Source organism: Mercenaria mercenaria, chromosome 2, assembly GCF_021730395.1.
Source record: "Mercenaria mercenaria strain notata chromosome 2, MADL_Memer_1, whole genome shotgun sequence".
NCBI lineage: Eukaryota > Metazoa > Mollusca > Bivalvia > Venerida > Veneridae > Mercenaria > Mercenaria mercenaria.
This window is the reverse complement of record NC_069362.1, coordinates 105,498,047-105,525,198: the sequence shown is the minus strand read 5'-3', so window position 1 is coordinate 105,525,198 and position 27,152 is coordinate 105,498,047. Positions and strand designations below refer to the sequence as shown.

General features: G+C 33.8%; 1 protein-coding gene across 1 annotated transcript; it reads left to right on the top strand.

Moving 5' to 3' along the window:
- The first annotated feature begins 14,609 nt into the window (after positions 1-14,609).
- Positions 14,610-22,382, top strand: LOC123564806 (uncharacterized). Its single transcript, XM_045358626.2, has 5 exons — positions 14,610-15,352; positions 15,772-15,930; positions 16,323-16,640; positions 17,176-17,266; positions 19,228-22,382. The coding sequence occupies exons 1-5, from the start codon at positions 14,789-14,791 to the stop codon at positions 21,111-21,113; spliced, it is 3,018 nt and encodes a 1,005-aa protein (XP_045214561.2). The 5' UTR covers positions 14,610-14,788; the 3' UTR covers positions 21,114-22,382.
- The last annotated feature ends 4,770 nt before the right edge of the window (positions 22,383-27,152 follow it).

Sequence of the window (27,152 nt, the reverse complement as noted above, 5' to 3'; positions counted from 1 at the left end):
TTCATATCCTCTGTTAAAAAATAAACAATCCTCTTCAAAAGTGCAATTTTTAGTTAACTTTTAAAAATACTTTATCTATTTGTGTATCCCACGAGAGTGTATTTTCGATATAAATTCCTAAAACTTTTTGAACTTTTACATTTTCTATGACAGATCCACCAATAGTTAAGTTCAAATTGCTGCAGTTGCGTTGTTTGTGTTTTGTACATATTAGCATACATTTTGTTTTTGATGGATGTAACAGCATGTTGTTAGAAAAAAAACCATTTTTCGATTTTTTAAAAAGTTTTCTTGGAGTTTAATTTCAACAATTTTCATATCATAAGCAGATTCATATATTGTCGAGTCGTCAGCGTATAGATAAATATTACCTTCGTTTGTCGATAATGCTATGTCATTGATATAAAGTAAAAATAACACGGGACCGAGAATTGACCCTTGTGGAACGCCGGAAGTAACGGTCATTTGTTCGGATCTGAAGTTACCAACTTTGATCAGCTGTTTCCTGTTAGATAAATACGACTGGAATAATTTAATTGTACTATTAGGGGTGTTTTTAATACTTGTAACTTTCTCTTAAATGTACCTTCTTTCATACTTAACATGCTATCTGCTTTTATTTCACATTCTCTCTACCATAACACTCGTGACAGTAAACGATAGATAGATAGATAGATAGAAAGCAATGCATAGGAATGGAATAAATTGGAAGAGACTGTTGCATGTATTGAAGCAGTGAAGGGCGTTAAGTTAGCCTTATGCAAGAAATGGTTCTGCATCATACATGCGCAGACACAGAACAATATCAGGAAAGGGGGCAACTTCTTGAGTTGAGGTCTAGTGGCTACATTTTGGTAGCTCAACCCCAAGGTCATGGGTTCAAACCCAACTGGCTTTTCCATAAAGTGGACTCCTGAGAGTGACTCAAAAAAGTTTCAAACATTGATCACAATCAAACTAAATAAATAAGTATAAACGAAAAAAAAAATCACATAAAAACAAATTACTTTGAAGTCTCACGTTCATACAGTCTACAAACTATTATTATTATTACAGGTAATTGTTTTTAATAATGAGGCATCTCATCATTCAGTCTATAGATCAGAGTAGTCCCGTAAAAAGCGAAATACTGGAAAAGCTGATAAAAAGATGTATCACACACGCATGCACGCAGACATACATGCACACAAACACGCACAAACGTCTATATACAATGCGAAACATTTACACCCTTCTAACCTTAATAGCAAGAAATTAATGATTTTTGTCATATCGTATCTTCTCAAGAAATCAGAATATAATTAAACAAGCAAGTGATTGTAATATTTTTTTTTAAAAAACAAATCTACATATCTTTATTATAATCTACTTATACAAATAATATATTATTAAATTGAGTCTAGTGTTTAGCAGCTGTCCAAATAGAGAATATGCATAACTACATAGTTTGAAAAGCACTACTTTTATTGTTGCACATGAACTAATACTGCCTGAGCCATATATAGGGAGGTAATATAAAGAATGGATTCAGTAATACTTTCTACTATGTATATCATATATTCAAACTTCTGTCAAATCTGTGATGTAACATGTGCTGACAAGAATTTGATATATTTTATGTTGATTAGAAAAAATAATGACCAAAGCCAAGTGGATATAGTCAAGAAGTTAAGATAAATCAGTCTTCAATGAAGTTTGCACTGCCATCCATCCCAGCTATCAATTCATTATTTCATTCCATTCAGTTGCAACAACAAGCAAATTCAGCGAATCATTATACGCGGAAAAATGACGTATCCCTGGTTTCAGTCAGTTATAGAAATTTATGTCACTACTGATTTAACTGGTCACAGAAATGAAAATAATAAATATATACAGACTTAATTGTAGGTGAAAAGTTGTCCTACTTTTATAAATATTTCAGGGATTATCACTGTCATATGAATAGGGCAAATTGGAAAACATTTGCTGTGATGTATTTTCTGATATATAAAACCATTCATATAACTAGATTTGGCACTGGAGGGACAGAAAGTGTAGGTTTTCTAGTTAAATTAAGAATAGTAACTCTGATGTGAAGACGATTCAAAAGAGTTCATTTTGCTGAAAACACTCACCCAGTTCACATATACATTAAAATAGTACCCACTAAAGCTCATATACAGTAACTATGAAATTGACATCAGTAACAAATATCAAGGGCAGTAACACAATGTTGATTTTAACAAAGTTTGCAGGGGAACAGTATATGAGTATACCTAAACATTCACAACATATGCCAACTCAGTCTGACTTGCCGTTGCAAAAATACATGTACTGCTGCAAAAGTACAAAAGTGGAGCTTTTAATTAATCAAAGAACAATTACTCTCATCAAACTGATTTGTTCTCGAAAAGTTGGCAGAAATGTAGATTTGAATAAATAAAAACGCTGATCCAAATACCAACTCGATCAGTGAAATCAATCATTACCAATATATGGCTGTAAAAGGACAAAAAAAGAGAGAAGAAGTTTCTAATTAATAAAAGGGCTGTAACTCTTGTCATACTAGATTGATATTCAAAAAATATTGCAGGGATATAGATATGAGTAAATACAAATACAAACACTCATACCAAATATTAATTTAATGTGATGAATCATTACTAAGACATAGCTGCAGAACGACAAAATTGCAGTTTTTGAATAATTAAAGGACACCAACCCTGATCATGCTATTATAGACATGATTAAATAGAAACATCCGCATTAAATCTCGGCTTAAAGGACAAACACTGCAAATTTTAATCAATTTAAGGGAAATTACTCTCGCCATGCTATTTTGTGACTAACGGTCGTTAAGTTTTGGCTATAGGGCAGACAGACAGACAGACCAGACCAGACTTAAGACCCCCAAACTGACAGATTATGCAAAGTCTTTATCTCTCCTCCTTTTCAGATGGATAAATATTATTGTACAAAGAGGATTTAAATTAGAGAAACAAATTATTCAGGATCAGTTATTGTTGTTGCATACTGTTTTTCCTCTCATAACTATCATTATGTGAAGTATCTTTAGTATCCCTTCAATAGATGCAGAATTATCGCATAAAAGAAGAAGTAAATGCAATAAGGGCGACGATTATATATTTACTTAGAATAGAGTGCTCTACCTTTCTTCTACGACAAACTTTTTTAGTATCACTTCAGTGGCTGAAACGAACTGTCTGTTAAAAAATAAGATAATTCAAAATGATGGTTCTTCTACTCTGCACTTCCTCTCATATCTGCTTATCATCATGACAAGTTTCTTTACATTTCTAATATAGTAGTTCAAAAGCAATTGTACAGCCAAAATTGTATAACAGTAAAGTAAAAGAAGGGGGAACATCTCTGAAATTCTTCAAAATAGTTATGCTTTTTGCACTCTGCACTTCCTCTTATTTCCATCTATCAGTAAAGATACATTCTCTTTATTAAATGGTTTTAAATTTACACTGTCCAGACGGAACAATTGCGTTTGGGGCCTGGGGGTGTTTATAACAATGTCTATAAAACTCTTGTCCTCCCGTTTAGCTCAATAGAAGATTTCTTTCTTGCAAATTTTATTATTAAGGCAAGGCTAATACTTTTGAGACAATTGATTGACCAAAACCATTGTGTGTTACAACCATATTTCACGTGGAGATGTTGTCAGTTTCATCCGAAGTATAGTTAAGGCTTGGTATTTATACATACTGGTAGGTTTAGTGACTACATCACCAAACTGAATTAAAATTGAAAAAATCATTGACATCCAATATCTTTAAGCAATCTGAATACAAGGCTGTTCTAAGAAAATAGAAGAAGCTGTCATGTTTTGTTTATTTTCACATTGCTAACAGAAATATACAATCAAGTTGATGATCTGTTAATAAATCAGAGATATTGATGGCTTTTTATTTTGCTCGTACTGCAAGTTTTTATGCCCCGTGGGCATATTAAAATCGCACTGTCCGTGCGTGCGTGCGTCAGTGTAAAGTCTTGTCTGGGCTGTAACTCTGCTATCTAAAAGGGATTTTGAAATAACTTGGCATAAAAATTTACCATAATGAGACGACGTGTTATGCGCAAGACTAAGACCCCTAGCTCCAAGGTCAAGGTCACACTTAGAGGTCAAAGGTTAACAGGGTCTGTTTCGTGTCCGGTCCATAACTTTTACATCGATGAAGGGATTTTGAAATAACTTGGCATAAATGTTTACCATAATGAGACGACGTGTCATGCGCAAGACACAGACCTAGCTCTAAGGTCAAGGTCACACTTAGAGGTTAAAGGTTAACATGGTCTGTTTCTTGTCTGGTCCATAACTCTGCCATTGATGAAATGATGTTTGATTTTTTTCCGCAGAGAACTGTAGCATTCTTGGGCACGCTTCGGAGGCATTTGTCACCAATAGTGACAGCTCTTGTTGTTTTTTCTTTATACAATTCATTTTGCATTTGGGAATCAAATTTGTTTATTAATTTATCAAATTGCAAAGAAGAAATAAAGAGGAAATTACCCAGTTTGCAATACATGACCATGGACTGGCATATATTGTACGAATATTGTAATCAAGGTCTATCACAAATGTGAATCCTATCGAAGACTCATTTAGGGGTTTACAAAAGCATGACTTTTGTCTCTACTAGGGATTTTAACTGACAACTTGATGTTTTCTAGAATGATCAATATAGTTAGCCTGAGTTTCTGTAAGTCATTGTATTCAATATTCAACGATTTAATACATACAAATACAGTATATCAAGTATCAGACAACAATATTTCCTACATTTACCAACAAATATGCATCATATATCATACATATAACAACCAAAGTACATACCATATTCTACATTTAAAACCACAACATACCCTTTTAAATTTATCTACTGTCAAGCACATTCAACGAGTTTTAATATTTATTTTAGGGTACTGTCACATTTGAATTTGACTTTATCATCTCTTTAAATTTCTCCGTATGACCAGCTTTCTTTCCAGGTTTCAGCAGATCCCTTCAGTAACAGAAGTGTTAATCTTACAAGACAGTAAAGAGTTTGTTGTGTTTAATGGTAAAGCTTTTCCCCTGCCATCTGTATGAATAGAGAAGAAGTACTTTGAGTAAATGTTGCTATATAGAAGAGTCAACATTGACAAGACTTTAGTTAGTTAGTGTAAAGAGCTATAAAAATTCTTACAAATTTAATGATGTTAAATAAGTGAACACAATTTCAAAGCTGTAGTTCTAATAAATGTTAAGGCTGGTGATGAACCTTAGTGATAGTGGGTCAGTTCCACTTATAGACTGGTTGAAAGCTGACCACGTTCGACGAATATTTGTGTTATTCTGATACAGATGAGATGTCATATAGATAACTCTCGCTTGTTTTGTTGGTTTTATGTCACATTCTTTTGATGAAAAATGCTTTTAATTCAACGTTATCACTAATGTTAGCAAGTAAAAATATCATCCATTAGCTGCCGGACTTCCGTACGTACTGAATTGTGCAAGAGTTAAGTTATCGTTGTTACCAGGTAACAACTTGTTTAGCATGGAAAGTATCTTTTCCATCCAGCGTTGAATCACATATCAACATTATCTGCAGTATATTAAATGCATTAACACATTCACACTGTGACAGTAAGGTTCAGCAGAATAACGTGACAAGATTCTGGATCCATTAATTCTCAGCTAAAGATGTGTCTTCTTTAAGTATGTCTCTGTAGCTCAGTGTATGCTCTGCACTATGAAAACAATAACTCAATGTTTTGACATAGCATCTGGTACAATGTACTTGCAAGACCAATGTGTTTAGGAGTCCATTTTTATCATCACTCACTCCATAAACAATGTGTAACACTTAATTTTTTGTTTTGTTTATCAGATTCAGGATCCGTAGAGACAGATTCTTTATTCGGAGGTTCTTGGCCACCATGCACTAAATTGAGGAACATGAACAGACACTTAGGAACAGAGTTTATTGTATCATTTTCTGAAAATAATGTTTACATTAACCTAGTCTAATTGTGGTGCACGGGGTTTAGGCTTTACATAAACTCTGGTATTAGTTCGAATCCCGTCCAGGCAGAGCCCCGAGATCGTATAGTGGACTAGTTTTTCTTTTTAAAGTGAAAACTGACGAAATTAATATTTAGATGAATTTCATTTACCTGTCCATAACGCAGTAAAGTTATAACGTAATGAAATATAAAGTTGATCTGTAATTTACTAGTGTTTGGCTAACCAAACTTTCCCCGGCGATTATTCGCTATTATCCGCCTGGAACAAAGCGTTTAGTCTGTGGCAAATTGTAATCCTGTGATTTTTACCCCTATATTTTGAAACGTTATGTTTTTATGAAATCTTATGTGATACTTTTTAAGAATTCCATTGGTAACATTTTTTTCGGCCATCGGTGTGGCAGCCATCTTGAATTTAAAAATGGCTGCTATATTTCAGTTAGTATGCCCTTATATATTCATCTAGCCTTCAAATAAACCTGTTTTTTTCTAATTAAGAAATGGAAATTTATATTTCTAAATAGTAAAGGATTGTATTTATAAGGTTTCTATAAAGTTTTATTCAAGTATTGATTTTATATACATGAAAAACAATTTTCAAATGAAATTATAGGTAGAAAATCGTCTTTTTTATACATCTAATTTTTAAATGGTAAAATGTGGTCATTCTTTAAAAGAAATAGTATATCTATCCAAATACATGCTTAAGACATTCATCTTATTATTATAAACATAGTATAAATTATTTAAAGACATTGTATTTATAAATCTTAATTGACAGGATGTAGAAAAAAGTCACTGCTGCAGTGAATACCTATTATAGCGTAAGAAAACACAAATATAGCTAATGGTGACGAAATTAGAGTTGTTATCTGATTTTCTTTTCATTTAAACATCATCATTGTAACTAGAACACTCTATACATGTAAAAGTACAGCTTTTCCAAAATCTAATACATAACGCCTGCTACAAATAAAATATGCAGTTTAACTACAAAAAGATATATTTTTCACTCACAGAAACATTTGATACGTGTTCTTTCGGGATCTGATGAGTTCAGTCTTATTTAATCCAATATCTTCAGACAACTGAGTATTAACAGTTGCAAAAGGGGAACTTAAGTACTACAATCACCCGATGAAAGAGTCCTTTAAAAGGCCTTATTATAACATTTCTTGAAGAAAAATTTCATTTTTGAGCGCTACCACTTACAATTAAATACATATAAACATTTATTCAACAAAGCAAGATTCTAACATGACTAGGTTTGGTTTCCAGTTAAACAAAGAAGGAAATCAAGCTCTGTATATTCTGCGATAAACAACGGTTGACGATAAGAGAGCATTATGACGTCATCTATGACGTCAAATTGCCACATGACGTTCGATAATTACTCCTCGGTAACATGAAGTCCAGCATAATATTTATTAAGATATGTCAATAAGCATGTCAGAATGAAAACAATCAATGCCTTCTTGTGAATTATACTCTCATTTACCACGGTTCATCGTTCAGATGCTTCGGTATTTAACCTACGCATCAGAACTCTGAACCGTGGTAAATCAGACGATAAACCACTCGAAGGCCTTGATTATTTGTTAATTAATGGCTTGTCGACCGTAGATATGGCAATAACATTGTCAGACCTTAGTAAGCTTGTAGGGGAATTAATCTTCAAATCTACTTCCTTTCTATCTTGTATTTACCAGTTTGGTTTCACTATTACTTGAAATGTCAACTATCTCTAGTGACCAGAAAGAAAATGCCACAGAACAAAACTGAAGTGCCTTTACTTCCTTGACCTCTTGTGGTATTAAGAAATGGTAAGCAACCATATCTAAAAGGTGTCTTTAGTAGTGTATGAAATTCCTGAGATGAGGAAAAGTTTTACTACACATGCTAATATGTATAAATATTTTCATTTCTAGTTAAAATTGACTCTGGCTGAGCATCACCGAGTTTTACATTGGTACTTTACTTAATTCTTCCAAATTCAACGCCTTTGGTCCTCTTTTGTAATTATATATCATTCATCGTGGTCCAGTTAATGTTGAACTTTTTCTACATTTTAAAAGGATGTTATTGACATACAAATTAAATACTCAGTTATATGTAAATAATTTACTACATGTGTATTAAAAACTGGAAACCATTAATGCAAGAAAAGCAAGGGAAATATCTTTCTATTTATATAGAACCTTATTTTAAAAAAAAATATCATAATCAACTCATTGAATAACACATTACATTTTACAGAAATGTAAATAGTGTTTTATTTTTGACAATCTAACTGGTCTTCTAGTACAGTTAGCAAGGTACCTCTGTAGCCAAGTGAAGAAGGATGTCGGTATCAAATCACTAGACCATAGTCTCTAAGGGTTCGAGCCCTGCTTTGGTCATCATGTGAGTCATCCAGCCTGCTTGCGGAAGGTCAGCGGTTCAACCAGGTGCCCACATATGCCCGAAATAATGCCAAGAAGGGCACATGAGTCTTCCTCAACAATTTACAGATAGAAAGTTGCCATTTATCCTACACTGTGTCAATGTGATGTAAAACGTTTAACATATATAATTATGTACAACATAAGAGTGTCTTCAAGAAGTAAGCCATGAAGTTTTGTTTAATTTTAGGGTTTATGTCCCACCAAAACAATTTAGGAATGTGGCACATTTTCACAGGCGCCCACCATTATAGGCATGGGCAGATGCCCGGGTAGAACCAATAATCTTCGGTTAACAGCTGCTTTGCTAACATAACTGAAAGAATTTTACGTGACTTGAAGGATTCTAACCCCACATAAGTGGTGGCAAAGTGATTTGAAAGTCAATGTCCAGTTTTGAATCGTAAAGGAAGGCCTTTCAAGCACTCAGTCATGCATTGCTCTGAGACAGCTGCCATTTAATAAAAGTATAACACCACAAAGTGAACATTTGATAATAATAACAATAATTTATATTAAAATTACTTCCCGGTATTTCCTATTTATTCTATTCAAGTTAAAAGTTTTATATTAAAGCATTATATATCATAACTGAAGTTCCAAAATGGAGAAAAATTGGTACAGTGTGAATGTTCATTCTAAAATATCTGGATATATTTCTCACATTTTGTAATTATCTCCCTTTTAATTAAACCAAAAAGATAAATACTGATAATAACACACAAAGTTTACATTGACTTATTTAATGTAATAAATGCAATCGCTTTGCTGATAATGGAATAATTTCAATAATATAGGATGTCAAGAAGAAAATACACATTTTTGATTTTTACCTCCCTTTACTTTGTCTTTATCACGTTATCGCTATATGCGATAGGAACATGCCGATCAGTAATAAAACCTATATATTGTCCGTAAGTATTGACCTTGCACTCATTAATCTTCGCTAATATTTTCGGGCGTTTTTGTTATTTTACGCGATATTTGTGTCCTGAAAATATCTAGATTTATCAAAAAAATCAATTTAGATAACCAACGGCACAGTGGTGTCGTGTAAGCTCTCTGACTTGAGAACACGTTACCATGGTTTCGAATTCTTTTCTAACCATTTTTGAAAAAAATAATTCCTTATGTTTGTTTCTATGGTTATATTATTTTATGAATTGTCCGTTAAATGGAATGAATGCTTGTCCGGTCCTGAAGATTTTTAACGACTTTTTGTAGAACGGTTATATGTACGTAGAAGAATGGTAATAGATAATAGAGATTTTCGTTGATTAATCATGACAAGTGTATCAAGTTTTCCGTCTTTTACAGATAAAATAATAATATTAATAATAATAATAAAAACAAATTGGCCAGACAGAGGACTCGAACACGCAACCCTATAAATAAGGTTAGTGGCAAAACGCTATGTCCGCACAGTTATATCTGCACATGATACGATGGTATATAAATGGCTTTTCAATAGTTATATCGTTAATGTTTACGTTCGGACACCGAAAATTAATTTACGGAAACATGCGGAATATTCATGAGTGCCAGGTCAATACTTACGGAATTACATTATTATATATACAGTTTAATTTTAGAATTATTATCTTTCCTCCTTATTTTTAACAAGAGCCATGTTAGACATGGCTAATCCCCCCGCCGGGCATATTATAATTGAAGGCAGTTAGTGTCTGAAAGTATTAATTTTGGGTAAAGCTTTGAAGAACCGTTTAGTTGTGGTCCGCATCAGGGGTTTTAAAGATGTGGAAGAAAGAATGTCAGTGGTGAGGTGGTTTACTGCTAAATTTTATTAATTTTCATGAACAGTATAGCTATGATGTTTTTCTATATGGCTACTGTAAAAAGAAGGAATGGAAAGCTAACAGGGAACAAGAGTGCCAGAATGTCACAATATACGCCCGTCACAGCAAATTTCTTTACTCTAGCAGCTGTATTTGCAAATGGAATTTTAATTTTGTGGTTGTTTAGTAATCATTGTAAGTCTTTTGTTTTTCTAAGTCCACAAAAAACTCCTTACCAGGTAGAGATACCTTAAAATACACCTAAAACAGGAAAGTAACATCTATGTTGTACCACAGAAAAGTGGTCTTGTTTTTTCCCTACGGTCAATTATAAAAATGTTACAATATAAGTTATTTATAGTAACAACTAAGGGAAGTTAATCTTAAAAAAAAAAAAAATAAAAAAAAAAAATTGTAAGTCCACACAAAAGTCTTTACCAGGTAGAGATTGGTCAAAATACACCTCAAAATTGGATGTAGCATGCATGTTGTACTACAGAAAAGTGGTCTCGATTTTTCCCTACGACTAGTAATGAAAAAGTTACAATAAAAGCTATTTAAAGTAACAACAAAGGGAAGTAATTCTAAAGAAGGGAAGCGTATAATGAGTCTCATGATGGTGTATAATTGTGCCAAGTTACATCAAAATCCCTCCATGCATGAAGAAGAAATGCTTCGTACAAAGTCATTCTTGTATCTGACCTTTGGCCTCTAAGTGCGACCTTGACCTTAGACCTAGGGACCTGGATCTTGCGCACGACACTCCGTCTCGTGGTGGTGAACATTTGTGCCAAATGATATCAAAATCCCTTTATGCATGAAGAAGAAATGCTCCGGACAAGGTTTTCATTCTTGTATCCTTTGACCTCTAAGTGTGACCTTGACCTTAGATCTAGGGACCTGGTTCTTGCGCACGACACTCCGCCTCGTGGTGGTGAACATTTGTGCCAAGATATGTCAAAATCCCTCTATGCATGAAGAAGATATGCTTCGGACAATTTTTTTTGAAGAAAATATGATAAAGGGGAATAACTCAAAAAATAGGCAAGGTAGTGTAATTTTTCTTGCACACTGCACTTCCTCCCAATGTGTTCTATCAGTGTATGAAGTTTGAAGAAAATCCCTCCAGTACTTTTGGAGTTATGCTCCGGACAATTTTTTTAAGAAAATATGATAAAGGGGAATAACTCAAAAAATAGGCAAGATAGAGTTATTGTTCTTGCACACTGCACTTTCTCCCAATGTGTTCTATCAGTGTATGAAGTTTGAAGAAAATCCCTCCAGTACTTTTGGAGTTATGCTCCGGACACAATTTTAAAAAAATATGATAAAGGGGAATAACTCAAAAAATAGGCAAGGTAGAGTTATTGTTCTTGCACACTGCACTTCCTCCCAATGTGTTCTATCAGTGTATGAAGTTTGAAGAAAATCCCTCCAGTACTTTTGGAGTTATGCTCCGGACAAAGATCGTTGCGGATACACGGACGGACGCACACACGCAAGGACGGAGAGCATTTCTAATATCCCCTTCGCCTTTGGCGGGAGGATAATAAAAGGGTAAAACATGAAAAAATTAATAAAACCTAAAATGTTGGCCCAAATGAACACAGGTGGTTATTATTAGGTGTCGATTCCCCATTCATTATGAAACACATGTGCATCTGTCCACTATTAATTAATACATCTAATTAAGAGATAAACATCTTTTTGGCATAAAACGGCACGCACTAGAAAACTGTTGTCAATTTTGTAATCTCATATTAATTCTTTAAACGGCATTTAAGTTTAGAACTGCATAATAATATAATCATAGCCATTTAGACTCCGGAAAATGTAGGAACATTTCAGACAATTTGGAAATGATGATTAAGCTGCTTATTTCACCGAGCATCAAAATAACCCTGCAATAAATTATGTCATGTCATTTATTTCTAAACACATGAGTAAAGGAAGGATCTATCTTGACTGTGTACATTAAATTATCTCACAATTATTGCAATCCGTTTCAAACGTGACAATTATTATAAATTTTCTACTTACGTCTGGTGTTTTCTTCTTGAATATAATCCTTTCCACAGTATATGTTTGTGGCAACACTTTTGGTTTGACACTTGTTCTACTTTTTTGAATATGTATTGGAAAAGCACTTCCTTCACTAAGTTTTTTGTAGTCAACTCTTTCTTTGCGAGATTTTTTTACAAGTGGTTGTTCCATGGTTAAATCTTATTTAATAACTGGAACTCCTTACAAGGTGCGTATAATAAAAAAAAAAACTACAAATCATAGCCAATATCTTGTCAATTTTCTTAATGTCATTTTAATTCTAATACACTGATACAATCCGCTACTTTGACATAAATCACGCGTTTAAATTCAAATTCAATTATGTCATACATCGGCACGTGTCACGATGTTATACCTTCATTCATGCATGCCGTGATTACAGTGGCAACAAACGTGTCACTTTAAAATTTAATTAACACAATTTAAATTCTGCGTACACTGATTTTAGGCACATGACCATAAAACTTACAATGCTAATATCTTGTCCCGTGCCACGATGATATACATGTATACAAGAAACAGGATGCTACTTGGCCAAACTGACACTTTTAAAAATCTTAATTCAAATTTAACTAATTTACTGAAACACCCAATCACTATGTCAAAATCATGAAGTCATAATAAATATTTAGTATTATTATTTTGGTTATTACTATAATGCAACAACAAAGCTGCTTTCACTTTTATTTTCGAATTTTTTAAAACATATCTCAGTATTTTCAAAGGATAAAAACTTTAAAAACTTTTAAAAGAACTTTTGTCGGACGAAACACACCTAAAAATCATGCTAAACTCTGTTATATGATTATACATATGTATTCCTATTCCAAAACGGCTCTGTCTTATCATAAAACTTAGCACGTTTTTGTCAATATACAGAAAGCGTTGAAACCCTGTCTTTAAAGGAATTTTGAAGCAATCTTGAAAGAAATAACTTATTTTATAATAAAATATATATCTAGAATGTGCACGACTAGGACTTTCCAAATATATACGGGATGATAATTTAACTTTAACTTTTCCTTCAAAAATACTTAGTAAAAACAGGGTTATCGTGTAATTCTTCCAAATATGTATAGACAGTATATTGAATTTGAGAGACATTTTTCAAACGAATTTTGAAGCAACCAAATATTGACTTATTTTGAAGGAAAATATTCCATCGTAAAGGTATTAAATTGTTTTTTAAGGAAATATCCGGGATAGTGTAATAAAATAAACAGAAATGTGTAATTTATGACATTTTCTATGGTAAATGTATCATTTTCCCATATAAATCAATGTAAGTATAGGAATAGGTTTTATCAGTTGTGCTGTCTGATGGCTTATCAGATTTTGTGCCGTAGATGTACTGATAAGATCGCCAAAGAGGAGAATTGTTCAACATGTTCGACAGAATGCCAAGTGATACATACTGAAACGCGGTAGAGTGAAAGTAAACACGTTGCTATTGAGAAAGGCACTAGAAAAGGTAAAAAGATTAGCACTATTTATATTTGGACTACTTTCGACCTGCGAAGGCTTACATTTGTTTTGGTTGTGATCAGCCTTAACCAAGGAGACCCGACCAGAATATTCCAAGTGGAAATCGGGTATTTCCGTAAGCACCTATGCCGAAGAGAAAGTATCGGACAGATGACAATGGCTATAGTGGATGCAATTTGACCCCGATGGTTGAACTTTGTATTATAATACATAATGAGGCACAACCTATTATTCAAAAGGAGTGCATTGTATACAAACTTACTGCATATAAATATACATGGATACCCTAAGCACCCCTTATTCATACTAATGAAATAATCGATATGAATAATCAGCCTAAGGTCAACCATCGCGGTCAAGTTGCGACTACTATACTATATACTAATCCCTTTCATGCCTGATTTTCTACGATTATAATAATAATGAATAATGATGCAATCAAATTATCTTAACGGTATAAAGTATGTTATTGGTTGTCCCTTTGTTTTTGTGTAAAAATATTAATTTAAGTCTGCAAAACATTTTATAAAACCCCAAGAATAACATGCTTCTGGCTATAAAATGCACCATAAATTTTTAATCTTACACTTCAGTGTCATTTTTCTATTTTATGAATGACTTCGGATATTTTGTTTTATTTTCAATACGTTATGTTTAAACAAATCAAACTTGTTTGGCAAATCTACATAATCTGTTCTTTCTTTAGTTCTATTACAGATTATACGGATCGATAGTTTGTCTATTTATATCACCGACAAGTGGGTTTTCCCGAGATCGATATAGTAACGGAACGGTTTTTTGGTGCTTATTTTAGATCATAGGGTGATCAAGAGGGTGAACGGATAACGGAGTATTGGTATATTTTATCAGTTTTAGATTTTATTAATAATTTGAAAACAAGAAACACCAAAATGTTCTCGATTTTACGGAAATTACAAGATATTGATCCTGGTTGATGAACACGTAGAACATTGTTTTAGTATGGATTCACACGAACAGCAGTTGAAAAATGCGAGATATAGAGACTGGGTGAAGGCGGGTCTTGCTTTAAAATATCTTAAAGATGGAATACAGGAATTCGTAGATGATGAGGTCAAAGCTCAATGGAGGAACATATTAGAGGAGGTCCGGAAGGAACTTAGACGGCCTGACGCCACCTGTAATCAATGTTCCATTGATATATTACTTCCAGCTCATAAACGTGGCACTTGCGGACAGGGAAATCGATGCTTTTGTCGTTACGACCCGCAACATAGGCGAAGACCCTGTCCGAATGATGTCTGTGGAACAATATTTGATAAAATCGCCCAGCAACACATGAATGGTAGACCGTCCTGGGGAAACACGGACTCTACAAAATGGTGCACGAGTCACTGGGAGATTGCAAAGAGTTTCATAGATGGTGGAGGATATGTGGAAAATGTTAGCGCCGCCGACACCGACTGCAAGGGTCTGTTGAGTATTGTAACAAACAACATGTTTATACAAAAAAGTGTTGATACACCGATTGACAAATTCGAACCGAAAACCGACGTTTTCTCTAAGGTAATTCTTTTAAACGTGTTGTACACATTTATATTAAAGATCACCAAATGGTCATTTATTTTTTTTGGCAGTACAAATGAAATATGTGTCAGTTGACCTTTTGCATTAATACCATCACAAAATAACAAAGAACACGGGATAGAGGTATCAAATACTGCCATCTACTGTTTTCTTAAGTAAATGCAGCGCTCCTTGACGTATTTCCTTTAAGGTTTTATTACTTAATCGTTTGAGATTAATATATATCAACATTAAAGTATTTTTTTATATTCTTGATATCTAGATTCAGATCACTAACGTTTAAAAAGAATGAAAAATTGAAAGTAATTTAAGCCAGACAATTTTAATGCATTCACGTAAACCGTATAGTCTAACATATACATATATAGATTACTTAAAATCAAAGTTTCTCAATACAGAGTAGGGAGGCTAGGAATGAGATTCTTCACCTTGCATCGCTCGAGCTCCCAGCCGGAAAACTAAACAGCTATGTCGATGTTATGATACAGTTGCTCGGAGACGGAGGAAAACTACACACACGCCAAAATGCAAAACAAGCAATATCTAAACTCAGACAAGTATGGTTCTATTAAATATCACTATATTTTGATATCAGTACCTGCTTTTGCGGGCCGATGATATCTTACTAACATCATCTTTAGTTTATACTAACTTCAGTGCATTACAGCAGGAAATGACCAAGAAAAGAGTGAAATGTATATCAATTCCAGTTCGAATGCATGTTATATATAGACACAGTTTTTCACCAATGACGTGACTGTTTTGTGTTATCAATACGTATATATACGTTTTGAAATCGTCTCACTGGTGTTATACCAAAGTTAAATGTTTATATCTGCAAACTAAGGATGCATGTTATTTAAAGCACGAAGCTGCATACTTTATAGATATTTCAAGTCAAACATGGCAGCATGAATTAATAATTTTGGCACGATTATGCAATTTTCAGCTGAAGAAAACAGATTTAATCATAAGTACTGAAGACGAATGGGAAATTCGTGAATCAGCGTTGAAAGCGGTTCAGGAGAAGAGACAAGAAGCGCTTGATGAACTGGATGAGAAACAAAAAGAAATTCTAGAGAAACTCCAAATTGAACAACTTAAAGAAGCACTAGACAAACTGTCGAAAACATCCTCAGAAACGACACAGTCTTTGTCAAATAGACAAGAGATCTTAGAACAGAGACAGACACTGTTAGAAAGTACCATGACACAGATGCAGGAGTTACAGTCTAATACAGCAAAGAAAATAATAGATTTCCAACAGGTGTGTTTTCATATTGAAACGAAAATATACGCTGAAATGTCCGTTTAAGAAACTGTATACATTTTGTTTATGTATCTGACTATTATAGTGGTTGAAATGCATTTAATTAATATGAATGTTCAAACTGAACTGAAATGTTTATGCAAATTCGTTTGTAGCTATAATTTAGATAGTTTTCTTGCTGTCTTGTTGATATTTATTCTTTGATTACACAAAGTTATTGGAAGTTCGAAGGTAGTTCAAATCTAAGGACTGTTATACAGGCGCTGTACCGTGAAAAATACAGAAAGATGTCCGTCATCGTTAAAACCGAAAAATGCCATGCGATCTGAACTGTGACATACAGTATTCTTACTTTTTTAACCTTCTCAGTAATTGTTATTTGTTAGTTATATTTATAATTGCCTTTGGCGGGTTATTTACACATATATAAGATAACGTATATGTGTTTACAAATATTATTATTCATTATCTAAATGAAGAACCAACATTTGTTTTGAAAATGTGTACATGTACATGTATATTTTCCTTGCAGAAGTTGTCAAATTTGAAAACGAAACTAACGTCATCAGATGAAGTGACGTTGCTTCACAAGAAGAGGCTTACCTACCTTAAACACAAGAAAGGTATAATTAAAGTATTGTCAGACATTAACATAATTCTTAGAATTGATATATTAACCTTTAGCCTGCTGGCGGCAAGTGAGTCTGCCTTTGCTACCAGTGCTAATAATGATAATGGTCTGCACTGTTCGCTATTCAGTCAGTGAATTTTTAGTGATCACCCCTTTGCTAAACAAATGGTACTGCCCAAATTGAATGATGGACCAATCCATTTTAGAAAATTAGTAGGGTAAAGGTTAAAAGCATTCTTGTAATTTTGATCTTTAAACATAGCAGTGTGGTTTTGCATAACCACAACTTAAGATAAGATTAAGACAACATCAGATGCCACTGGTTTTATTCTGAGAAGAGGCCATATTTATCAACTTTTGAAGCGACTAGTTCGCATATTTTAGGAGGAATATTTTCTCCCGAAAATCCATAAAATGTTGGTACTCTCAAAGTGACCAGTGGTAAAAACATATTGACATATATGATGCAGAAAGCAGTAAACCGTTGCAACACTTTTGCAATAATGGAGACAATTAACATTAGTCTTGTCTTATTAAGCAATATCTAACACTCTTTTTATCACAGTTTAACATTTTCATTGTCATATACACTGGCGCCAGACCAGAAAGAAAATGCATCTGTATATGTTATACCCTGCCCCTAGGTATTCTATAAGAACCATGGTCATGAAGGGAAAAATATACTAACCGGTTTCAATCGCGCATTTCATACCTAAAACACGCAGTTCCGTAAATGTGTACTATGGATATCAAACAAGTGGTAATTTATCTTCCATTGTGTACCGGTCACATTTCTTCAATACATCTTATCTTAGAAAAACAACGCGTAGTTTATAGTTATTTCAACGTTATACAAAAATCTTGCTTGAACTTCCCTGGTGAAGTTCCGTTCTAGATTACAAAACCGTTCTGATTGGCTAATGTGAAAATGTATGTCAATCGTCATTTTAGTACACGTGTTCGCTAAAATGTGAAAATGCAGCATAAATGTGCAAAATGCATAAAAAACCCAGAACAGATGCAGACCAATGTACGAGTTCAAATTAAAGACCATATACAAGATGAATTTCATTCATCATTTCGAGTTTTATTGTAAAAATGTGTTTTTTTTTAATTCTGTTTTTGTTTGTTTACATTTCGCCAAACATGTGCACACTGCCGTGACCTCTAGACCGGATGTTCAATAGGGAAGGTCAAGCAAGTTTTTTCTGTAACGTTGACGAAAGCATAAAATATGTTGATAAACTCAGCAATATGGAATATCGAGACAATGTGACTGGTGCACGATGGTAGATAAATTATCGCTTGTTCAATATACTAGATACCCATTCACCGAACTGTGCGTTTAAGTTGAGAAATTTACGATTGAAACGGGTTAGTATATTTTCCCGTTCATGACCATGGTTCTTATAGAATACCTAGAGGTAGGGTATAACATGTACAGAGGCATTTTCTTTCTGTTCCGGTGCCAGTGGTCATATATACATATTATACCAAACTTGGTGGCAATGAACATGTTGAATACTTTTACCCAAAATGTTGTACAGTAGCTTGAAAGTTTGTAACTTGGGCTAAAGAACAGCAAATATACATTGTCTACAACTTCGTTTTTAGTAAAGGCTTGCTGGGCTGCATGTAACTGCAGCATGCACATTCATGCAAAGTTTAATTGTAATTTGTACGAATTTTATCAACGACACAGCAAACAATAAAAAGAAAATGATACATTTTAAAGTCAGACATTCCTCTGTCACAGACTAGTACGCGTTTTATTCAGAAAGCTGAATATTTTCCCTGGTATCGAACTAATATGTATAGATATAGACATACTTTCCGGATTCGTGTACATATAATATTTTTTGCGAAATTCTGCTGTATGTTCTCTTCTCATTTTCTGTATACATGTATATTACAATATATCTAAAATTGAACATTGTATAATGCCGTTTTCAGATTTGAAAAACGAGTTATGCAGTTTGTATTCGAAACACTTGTCAACAATACCAATATCTCCGTTACTGAAGCAACTTGACGCAAGAGTGGATGACTTTTATATGGAATTAAACGTCTGTGATCAGCTGGTACATGAACAGGGAAGAAAAGGAACCACCGAACAGGGCTATAATAATATTGTTTCAAACTATCGTGCTATTTTTTACAAAGAAAACAAAAGAGTTGAGAACATTTTTGTTTTAGGAGACGCAGGTGTAGGAAAATCAACGTGGTGTTTGAAACTGATATATTCGTGGATTAATGGCATAAAGAAACAAGAAAGTGGATCGCAAACAAAATTAAACGCAGACGAAAAAATGATTCACGAGTTTGATATTGTGTTGTTTATTTCTTTAAGACATGCATCAAAGGAAGTAGACATTGCTGAAATGATTCGAAACCAGATATTTCCCCAGACACCTAATTTATTTGAATACGCACAGGAAATTTTAAAGGAAGAGCCCGAAAAGTGTTTAGTTGTTATTGATGGTCTTGATGAATGGAATGCTCCGGAATCTTCATTGTCGTCACCTCTCGGTCAGGACCCTTCATTTCCAGGCCGGAAAGACATGAACCACTGTACTGTTCTCACCACTACTAGACCGTGGAAGTTGGATGACATCAGGCCAAGTCATGCAACTATTGATCGAGCCATTATTATAAAAGGAATCAAAAGTACTGGAAACGTTGGTGATTTGGCGAGAAAAGTTATTAGCAAGCTCAATCAAAACGAATCTCATCAAACAGACTCAAATAAGAAAAGTGCGGAAGACTTTGTGCTGGAAGTAAAAAGCCGCTTCCATGTAGAATCTGGTCTTCCAGATTTGATGAAAATTCCTCTTATTGCGATATTTATGGTTCTTAAATGGTTTAAAGATGGTTCGTTGGAAAGTACCATGGCTGGTAACTATTCCTCTTTGTTGGAAAATATTCTAGACCACGAGGAAGGGTATCGAAATATAATACCAAAATATGGACAGAAACGAAAATATGATGGAAGGCTCTCCGGTGTGCCATATCTAGAACAAGTCAAGATTGAATGGTCAAAGGAAGCCGATATGCTTCCGGAATGTTTAAAGAAACGACCAATTTCCTTACAGTACAGCAAACTTATTCTGAAGCTTGGTAAAATTGCATTTGAAGGACTCTTTGAAAATAAAATAAATACAGTGGTTTTCAGTGAGGATGCTCTACTAAGCAAACTTACTCCGGAAGAATTGGAAGTGTCGGTAAAATCTGGTGTATTATTAAAGACAAATGTCATTGGTAGTATTTCATTAGAAACGTCTAAACTTTCGTTTTTGCATAAAACTCTGCAGGAGTATCTGGCTGCCATTTATCTGGCTGCATATAATGACAACGAAGTTAATCCATTTCAAATATTTGAAAAATACTGTGAAACGTATAACAGAATCGATGAAGCGGAAAATGTGATATTGTTTGCCTGTGGAGTAGACACCAGACTTGCCATTGACATGTTGAAACATGTTGCCAACTTTGAGCATAGTAGGATGTGCTTCAATACAAATCGGCAATTTTCTTTCTTATTTCGTTTGAAATGCTTGAGAGAGTTCAGAAATGTAAAATCTGGGACTCTCGTGCCAAGTGTGCCATTGAACGTAATCGACTTTGTAGACCCGCCTGATTTTGAAGATTGTCTCGATTTGTTAAAGACAAATACAAACAGGGTAAGATGTATTACGATGCACTTGAATCGTCTCTCAGCAACAGAAAAGACCAGGTTGCTGGATTGTTTTTCTGCCGGAAAATATGATTTTTCTAACTTAACGACACTAGATATGCAGTTAAGTACTGCTGCACAAAAACTAATACACGTATGGCCATGAGTCTTTGCAATCTGAAAAAACTAGACATAACTTCTGTCAGCTGCAAATGTTCAGAAGGTTCCAAGGACCACAAACTTGGATATGTACTGTTCGATTTTTCAGAGTGTATAAACTTGGAAAAAGTCTATGTACATAAATTTGTGTCTTGTATAATGGTTTTCACAGATTATAAATTGAAAGATATGAAACTTGAAGATATGAGCTTATGTGTAATACACATACATTCATTTAACGAAAGGATTCTTTGGCAGGGAGAAAAATATGTTTCAGAAGAAATTGACTGTGTTAACCTGGAAAATTCTTCTTTCATACTGAGCTCTACTAATTTCACGTTGAAGTCTTTGAATGTCAAAAAATGCCATATGTTCAACGCGTATCTCGTTGACATCTGCCATAATGGACAAGTCACTAAAATGCTTAGTAATCAGTCATCAGATGTTGCGTCTTTAGTTTGTAAGAAAAATACACAATGTAAAATCGAGGTTTGTGCCGGCATTGTAATTCAAAGTGTATGTTTGCTCAATATAGATATGATTCCAAATATACCATGGGGGAAAGTACAGTGTATAATATTAAATCAAGCAAAGGATTTAAAAAACGAAGGCTTGTATTATGATATTTTAACTAAATTAAATTATTCAGAGAGCCTCATATCTTTACACTGTATTGGATTTACTACAAAAGTATTTTTAAAACTTCTGAATATAATAGAAACAACGAATTTTCTTCAGACTCTCGAAATTACAGACTTTAAAGAACCACTGAAAAATCTTAACATTAAGCCAAATATTCATGGAATAAAGCATTTAAAAATTCACGGTTTGAATAAACAGTTTTTAGAGAACTGTAGCACAAAAACGTCAAATCTATGCAACACTGAAACTCTAGAACTGTCTTCAAATGCCTATCAGGCTCGGTTCACGGATGTTATCTATCACCCAGTGGAATATAAGGAAGAAAACGATAAGGACGCAAAGGATCTAGAAAACGAATTTTCAGATGCAAGAGTAAACGGTATCGTTAAAGTGATGGAGAAATTATGTTGTGCAAATGTGTTACCTAGTGCTGTGTTTTTTTCAATGCGATCAATGGTTAATCTTAGATGCTTGAAATGTCAGGGCTTTACAGAAGAAAACTTCACCTTGGCAGGAGAATGCTTCACAGAACTTCCTCATCTTCAGGAGCTTGGACTATCATGTTTCATCTGGCAAATTCTAGAAAACCAGTCATTGTTCTTATGCTTAAGAAGGATTAAAAAGTTAAAAACCATTTACATAGAAGGTTTGTCTAAAAATGTATCATTGGCAATGGCAGAGAGTTTTCCAAATTTAGGATTCAATGAGCTAGTGATTGATGACTGGGAGATCTTAGAATGGATTGGTTGTGACTGTACTGATATAATGAATTCCCTTCCAAACTTGGAAACGCTAAAAAAGCTAACAATTGAACGATCACAGGAATATCATTTTACCAACCTTTATGCCACAATTCCAAAACTCAAAGAAATAGAATATATAATGCTGAGTGGAGAGGACGAATCTTGGATGCCTTTAATAAATTTATGCGATTTGCCTAATTTGAAAACGTATGTGTTGAAAGGGGCATATTTGGATGATAATGAACACCATTGGCAAACATTTGTTCAGCGTTTGCCTTGTAAAGGTCAGCTGCAGACTGTGAAACTTCTTGAAGCTTTAATCAGGTTTGAAGATACAGAGCGAAAAATAAAATCTACTCCAGTTTTTACAAGTCAAGAATGGGAATGTACAGGATACGGAACATATAATATTACTCTCAAAACATCTAACTGAAAATTATTTCACATGCATTTATTTATTCAAGGGAGATAAATGATATGAGAATAGTTGTGATATGATACAGTATACAGTTTGAACTGCATGTCTTAAAAATACTTTTGAAGTATAGAGAACGCTAAGAACGATATATTGTTAATTGGCGGGTAAGCTATGTTCAGTATAGACCACACGCAGTTCAGTTAAACACTTGTCTGTTAGCGGGTACTCGTTTTATCGTGTTTTTCTTTACTGATGTTAATGGGAATTTAAAGAAAATGCAAATAACTATGTGAAAGTTGTGACCGTATGTCGGAAATTAATAAAAATAATGTCATTTAAATTGTTTTTTTTTTGTTTTGTTACATATTATTTGTTGTTGAGAAAATATAATATACAATAAAAACCCATAAAACAACAGTGTAACGGAGACAGTTTTATTTCAAATACCTCCCTTATCCAAGTTTCTATATTTTTCCTAGGCACAAAAAAGACAAGACATATGTCATACCCTAATAATACTAATAACTACTATTGGATTCTTATGTTCTATTACGGTATTTCATCAAACTAAAATTGTGTCCATAGAACACGGATGCCCCTACATACTGTGCCATTCTCTAAATAGCAAAGTGTTTAGTTCAGACCATCTTCGCATGAAGGATGTTCGAAAAAAAGTTTCAATCAAATTGTATTCAAATAGCGTTGTGCATCTGAGCACCTTTGAATCAATCCTTTAAAAAGTGTATGAGCAGTTGAACACAACAAATTTATCACTACGGTCTACATTGCGAAATCAAGAAAGGGTCATAATTCCAGAAAAAATAGCCACAGAAAAATTCCATTATTTATGGTCATCTTCACATCAAAGTCCTTCATATGTGAAACTTTCAAGCATACCCTTTCAAAAGGGGTTGTGGGGTTGGAGACTTAAAATCTTTCTCTATAAAGCAAAACTATTAAATTGCCATAATTGCGGTAACAATAGTCACAACAAAAGTTCCTTCTTTTATGGTCACTTGCACATCAAGCAGGTATGAAGCAAATCATGTTAATAATGTGGGAGAAGTTGGACACAAAGATTTTGGGACGTACGGACGGACAAACGTTCGGATGTACGGACAGCAGTAACGCTGTATGCCCCCGCATAAATGTGGGGACGTAAATATTCTAGTCCGTCTCAACGGGACGGTATTACGCCAGGATTTTTGTTCAAAAACAACGAAAGAGACCAAAGCTTGCGAATCCCATGGATGATTTTTTCACCTTGCTTTCCATGTGAGCAATTGCAAAATGCATCGACCAGCTGAATACCAGCTTGTAAAATATAAACCAAAAGAGACTCTTACTATAAGAAATTAGTTTTCCTTTTGCGTAACTGGTCAATGGTATACAAGTATATGTACATGGCAGATCTTCCATTCTTAGTTACGTCAAACATAAACAGAAAAAACGGGCCGCTGACTAGCTTTTTACACAAGCTAACCTTGTGATGCCGGTGTTAGGGAAAGCGTGAGTGTTTTTGTACTTTCCTGAATAAATATGCTATGATTGCTAGACTGCGTTCTACGTTTCCGAAGAGTTTTCTTATAGACTTGATCTAACGTGGTAATTGGCCATGTCGTACTTCGACTCGATGTTATTATTTTAGGGATCGTGGAGTCCATTCAGATCTACTGTATGGTAGAGTGAGGTTTAAGTAATGTTACACGTTTTACTACCTCTTATGAAACACAATCAACCCGAATCTGCAATATTTTTGTGCAAAATTAGGATTTCTTTGCTGCCAAATGATCTTATGGGTTTGGTGAACTCGTGAAATGCTCCTCTGACTCGTTGTTATTATTACTGTCTTTTGTGACTAAGGAGTTAATTTGAAATACTTTTGAAAAACGGCGTTTCACCCAAAACAAAGAAGCAAATCAAAAGGGGCATAATGGACCTAGACCACTTCTCTGAATGTCAACGATAAAAACACAAGGAAATTTACCAAGCCCACTTTCGACCATGTTTGAATGAACCATTTTGGTAAAAGTTCTCCGAAGCAATAATATTTGAAAATAAGACTTTCAAATTTTCCATGATATACATACACGCCTTTGGTGACCGTACCTTTCAACAATCAAAATGGCGATAACGAGTGTCATCCAAGCAACGAAATGGAAAAAAAGTGACTTAAGTGAGGAACATTCTAACTGCCAATTATAGAGAATGTATAAAGAAAATAAGTACATCCTTTGAATTTGACGAATTTCAACGACTTAAACATCTTGATATGAGGGAACGTTTGTGCAAAAATACAGCTGCATTACTTTGTTTATGTTTTCCCATAATATTTCGAAATAAATTGCACAACATTGTCAATTTCGAAGAGAAATCACACAGTATCGAGAGAAAATATATCTTAATATAAGTTTATTTTTACGGTGTTGAGACATTATAAACCCATGTGCCTTTTCGTGATAATATAGTGAACTGAGCAAATTTCATGATACATTGTCATATGCAACATGCGGATGTATCCCAACAATGTGAAAGTAGACAATCCCAAATAAAAATATTTCATATACTCCGGTTAATGCCAACAGGACAGATGCCTTCAGTGTTTTGTTCAGTACTTTACAGACGTCACTTGTGCCAAAATATTATATACAATTCTTCAAACACTGAACAATTCAACAGTTATAATAATTCCAGTTAGAATAATCATTTAAAAATTGATTTAGCGCTTTCAGTACAGATATTGTGTAGGCAGAAACTCAGTTTTACAAGCAGGTTTTGCTCAAACACATCAATTGAAATTTCAACCTTTTTCATATAACTTGAAGGTAAATGCCCCTGAAAAAATTCCCAGTAATTATATAAAGAAATGTTTGGTTTGTCCAATATAGTATTACTTGTTTAAACAGAATCTACAATATTATATATTATAAGCAGGCAGCTAGTTTTATGGAATTATTCAACGAACGGTAACTCTTAAAGTAATATAATTTTAGTCTGCAAACGATTATGTTAGTTTCCATCAAGTGACAAAAACATTATTTAAAGCAAAACTCATATGAAGAATCATACTAAATATATATTTGCGATTTGGAACCGTAACCAATCATAAGTTTTCTTTAGTGTTGTTTTCAATTAAACTAAATGAACAACTTCAGTTCATTTAGTTTTGTGCATGATCATGACATTTTTATAATTATAATTAAATATCTAGGGGTGGTGATGAGGATGGGATGTTTGCGTGACTGTATGTGTGTAATTATACGTTTTTCTACTTTAGTATTTATTCATCGTACTGTACTAGGCAAACGTATTCTGTTTTTATTTTCATATGGAAGGATAAAGATAATTTTGTTGGAGTTCGTTGCCCGATGAAGTGACTAGATCCCAGATGTTTGGTCAAAGTTATCTTTTTCGTGATCCCGAACCTGAAGTGCGACATAAAAATAGTTTCTTTATTAAATCTGAAACTAAACTCTGTCGTGTGTACAACGCTATCTCAAGTAATAAGTAAATAAAAATGTAAATCCAAACCAATGCAAAAAGTATACTGTACTCTCACCACGACATTTTAAGTAATAACTGAATAAAAACCCTAACCGATACAAAAAAGCCGAAACGAACCGATGTAGTGTAATTAATGTATGCGTTTGCAACTTTACGACCTAACAAATTCATAAAGACAGTATAATTGTTATAACGCTTGTTCTATTGCACGTTATAACGGTGACGTTTAATACAGACACAATTTTGACAGCTTTCGTATGACCGCAACGTTAATATCAGATGTCATTGGTCACTTAAAAAAACACCACGCTAGTTTTTATTGCCTTCTTCTTTCAGTCAGACAGCTTACGTATTAACTACGTATTGAGGAAAACATGTTTGGACTTTCCCCTCAATATGGGTATAAATATGAAGTTGAGATGTTCATTTTCACTTTTGTCTTCAAAAACTGGATATTTAGTTTCACTTCGTTTTATTACTTCGTAAATTTCCAAATTTCTTACGAGAGATGAATACTTTTGCTGTCGTCTGCTTCTTTTTTGGCTGTTCTGTATTAGCGCAAGCCTGTAAGTATTATTATTATTTGGTTAATAATAATCTCGCAGTGAAATTATTAGGAAAACATTCACTGTTTAATTTCAATATACCACAGAAAAACATGAAATTAATTTTAATATTTGTTTTGTTTTATCAAGTGTAATTCTATTAATACCATCTACCTAAAATTTGATTATAAATA

What these genes read in the sequence shown, in the direction of transcription:
- LOC123564806 (XM_045358626.2), top strand. Translation starts at nt 14,789, where the DNA reads ATGGATTCACACGAACAGCAGTTGAAAAATGCGAGATATAGAGACTGG. An exon ending in AAACCGACGTTTTCTCTAAG is followed by an intron (nt 15,353 to 15,771) that starts GTAATTCTTTTA and finishes TTCTCAATACAG; the next exon opens with AGTAGGGAGGCTAGGAATGA. An exon ending in CAATATCTAAACTCAGACAA is followed by an intron (nt 15,931 to 16,322) that starts GTATGGTTCTAT and finishes TGCAATTTTCAG; the next exon opens with CTGAAGAAAACAGATTTAAT.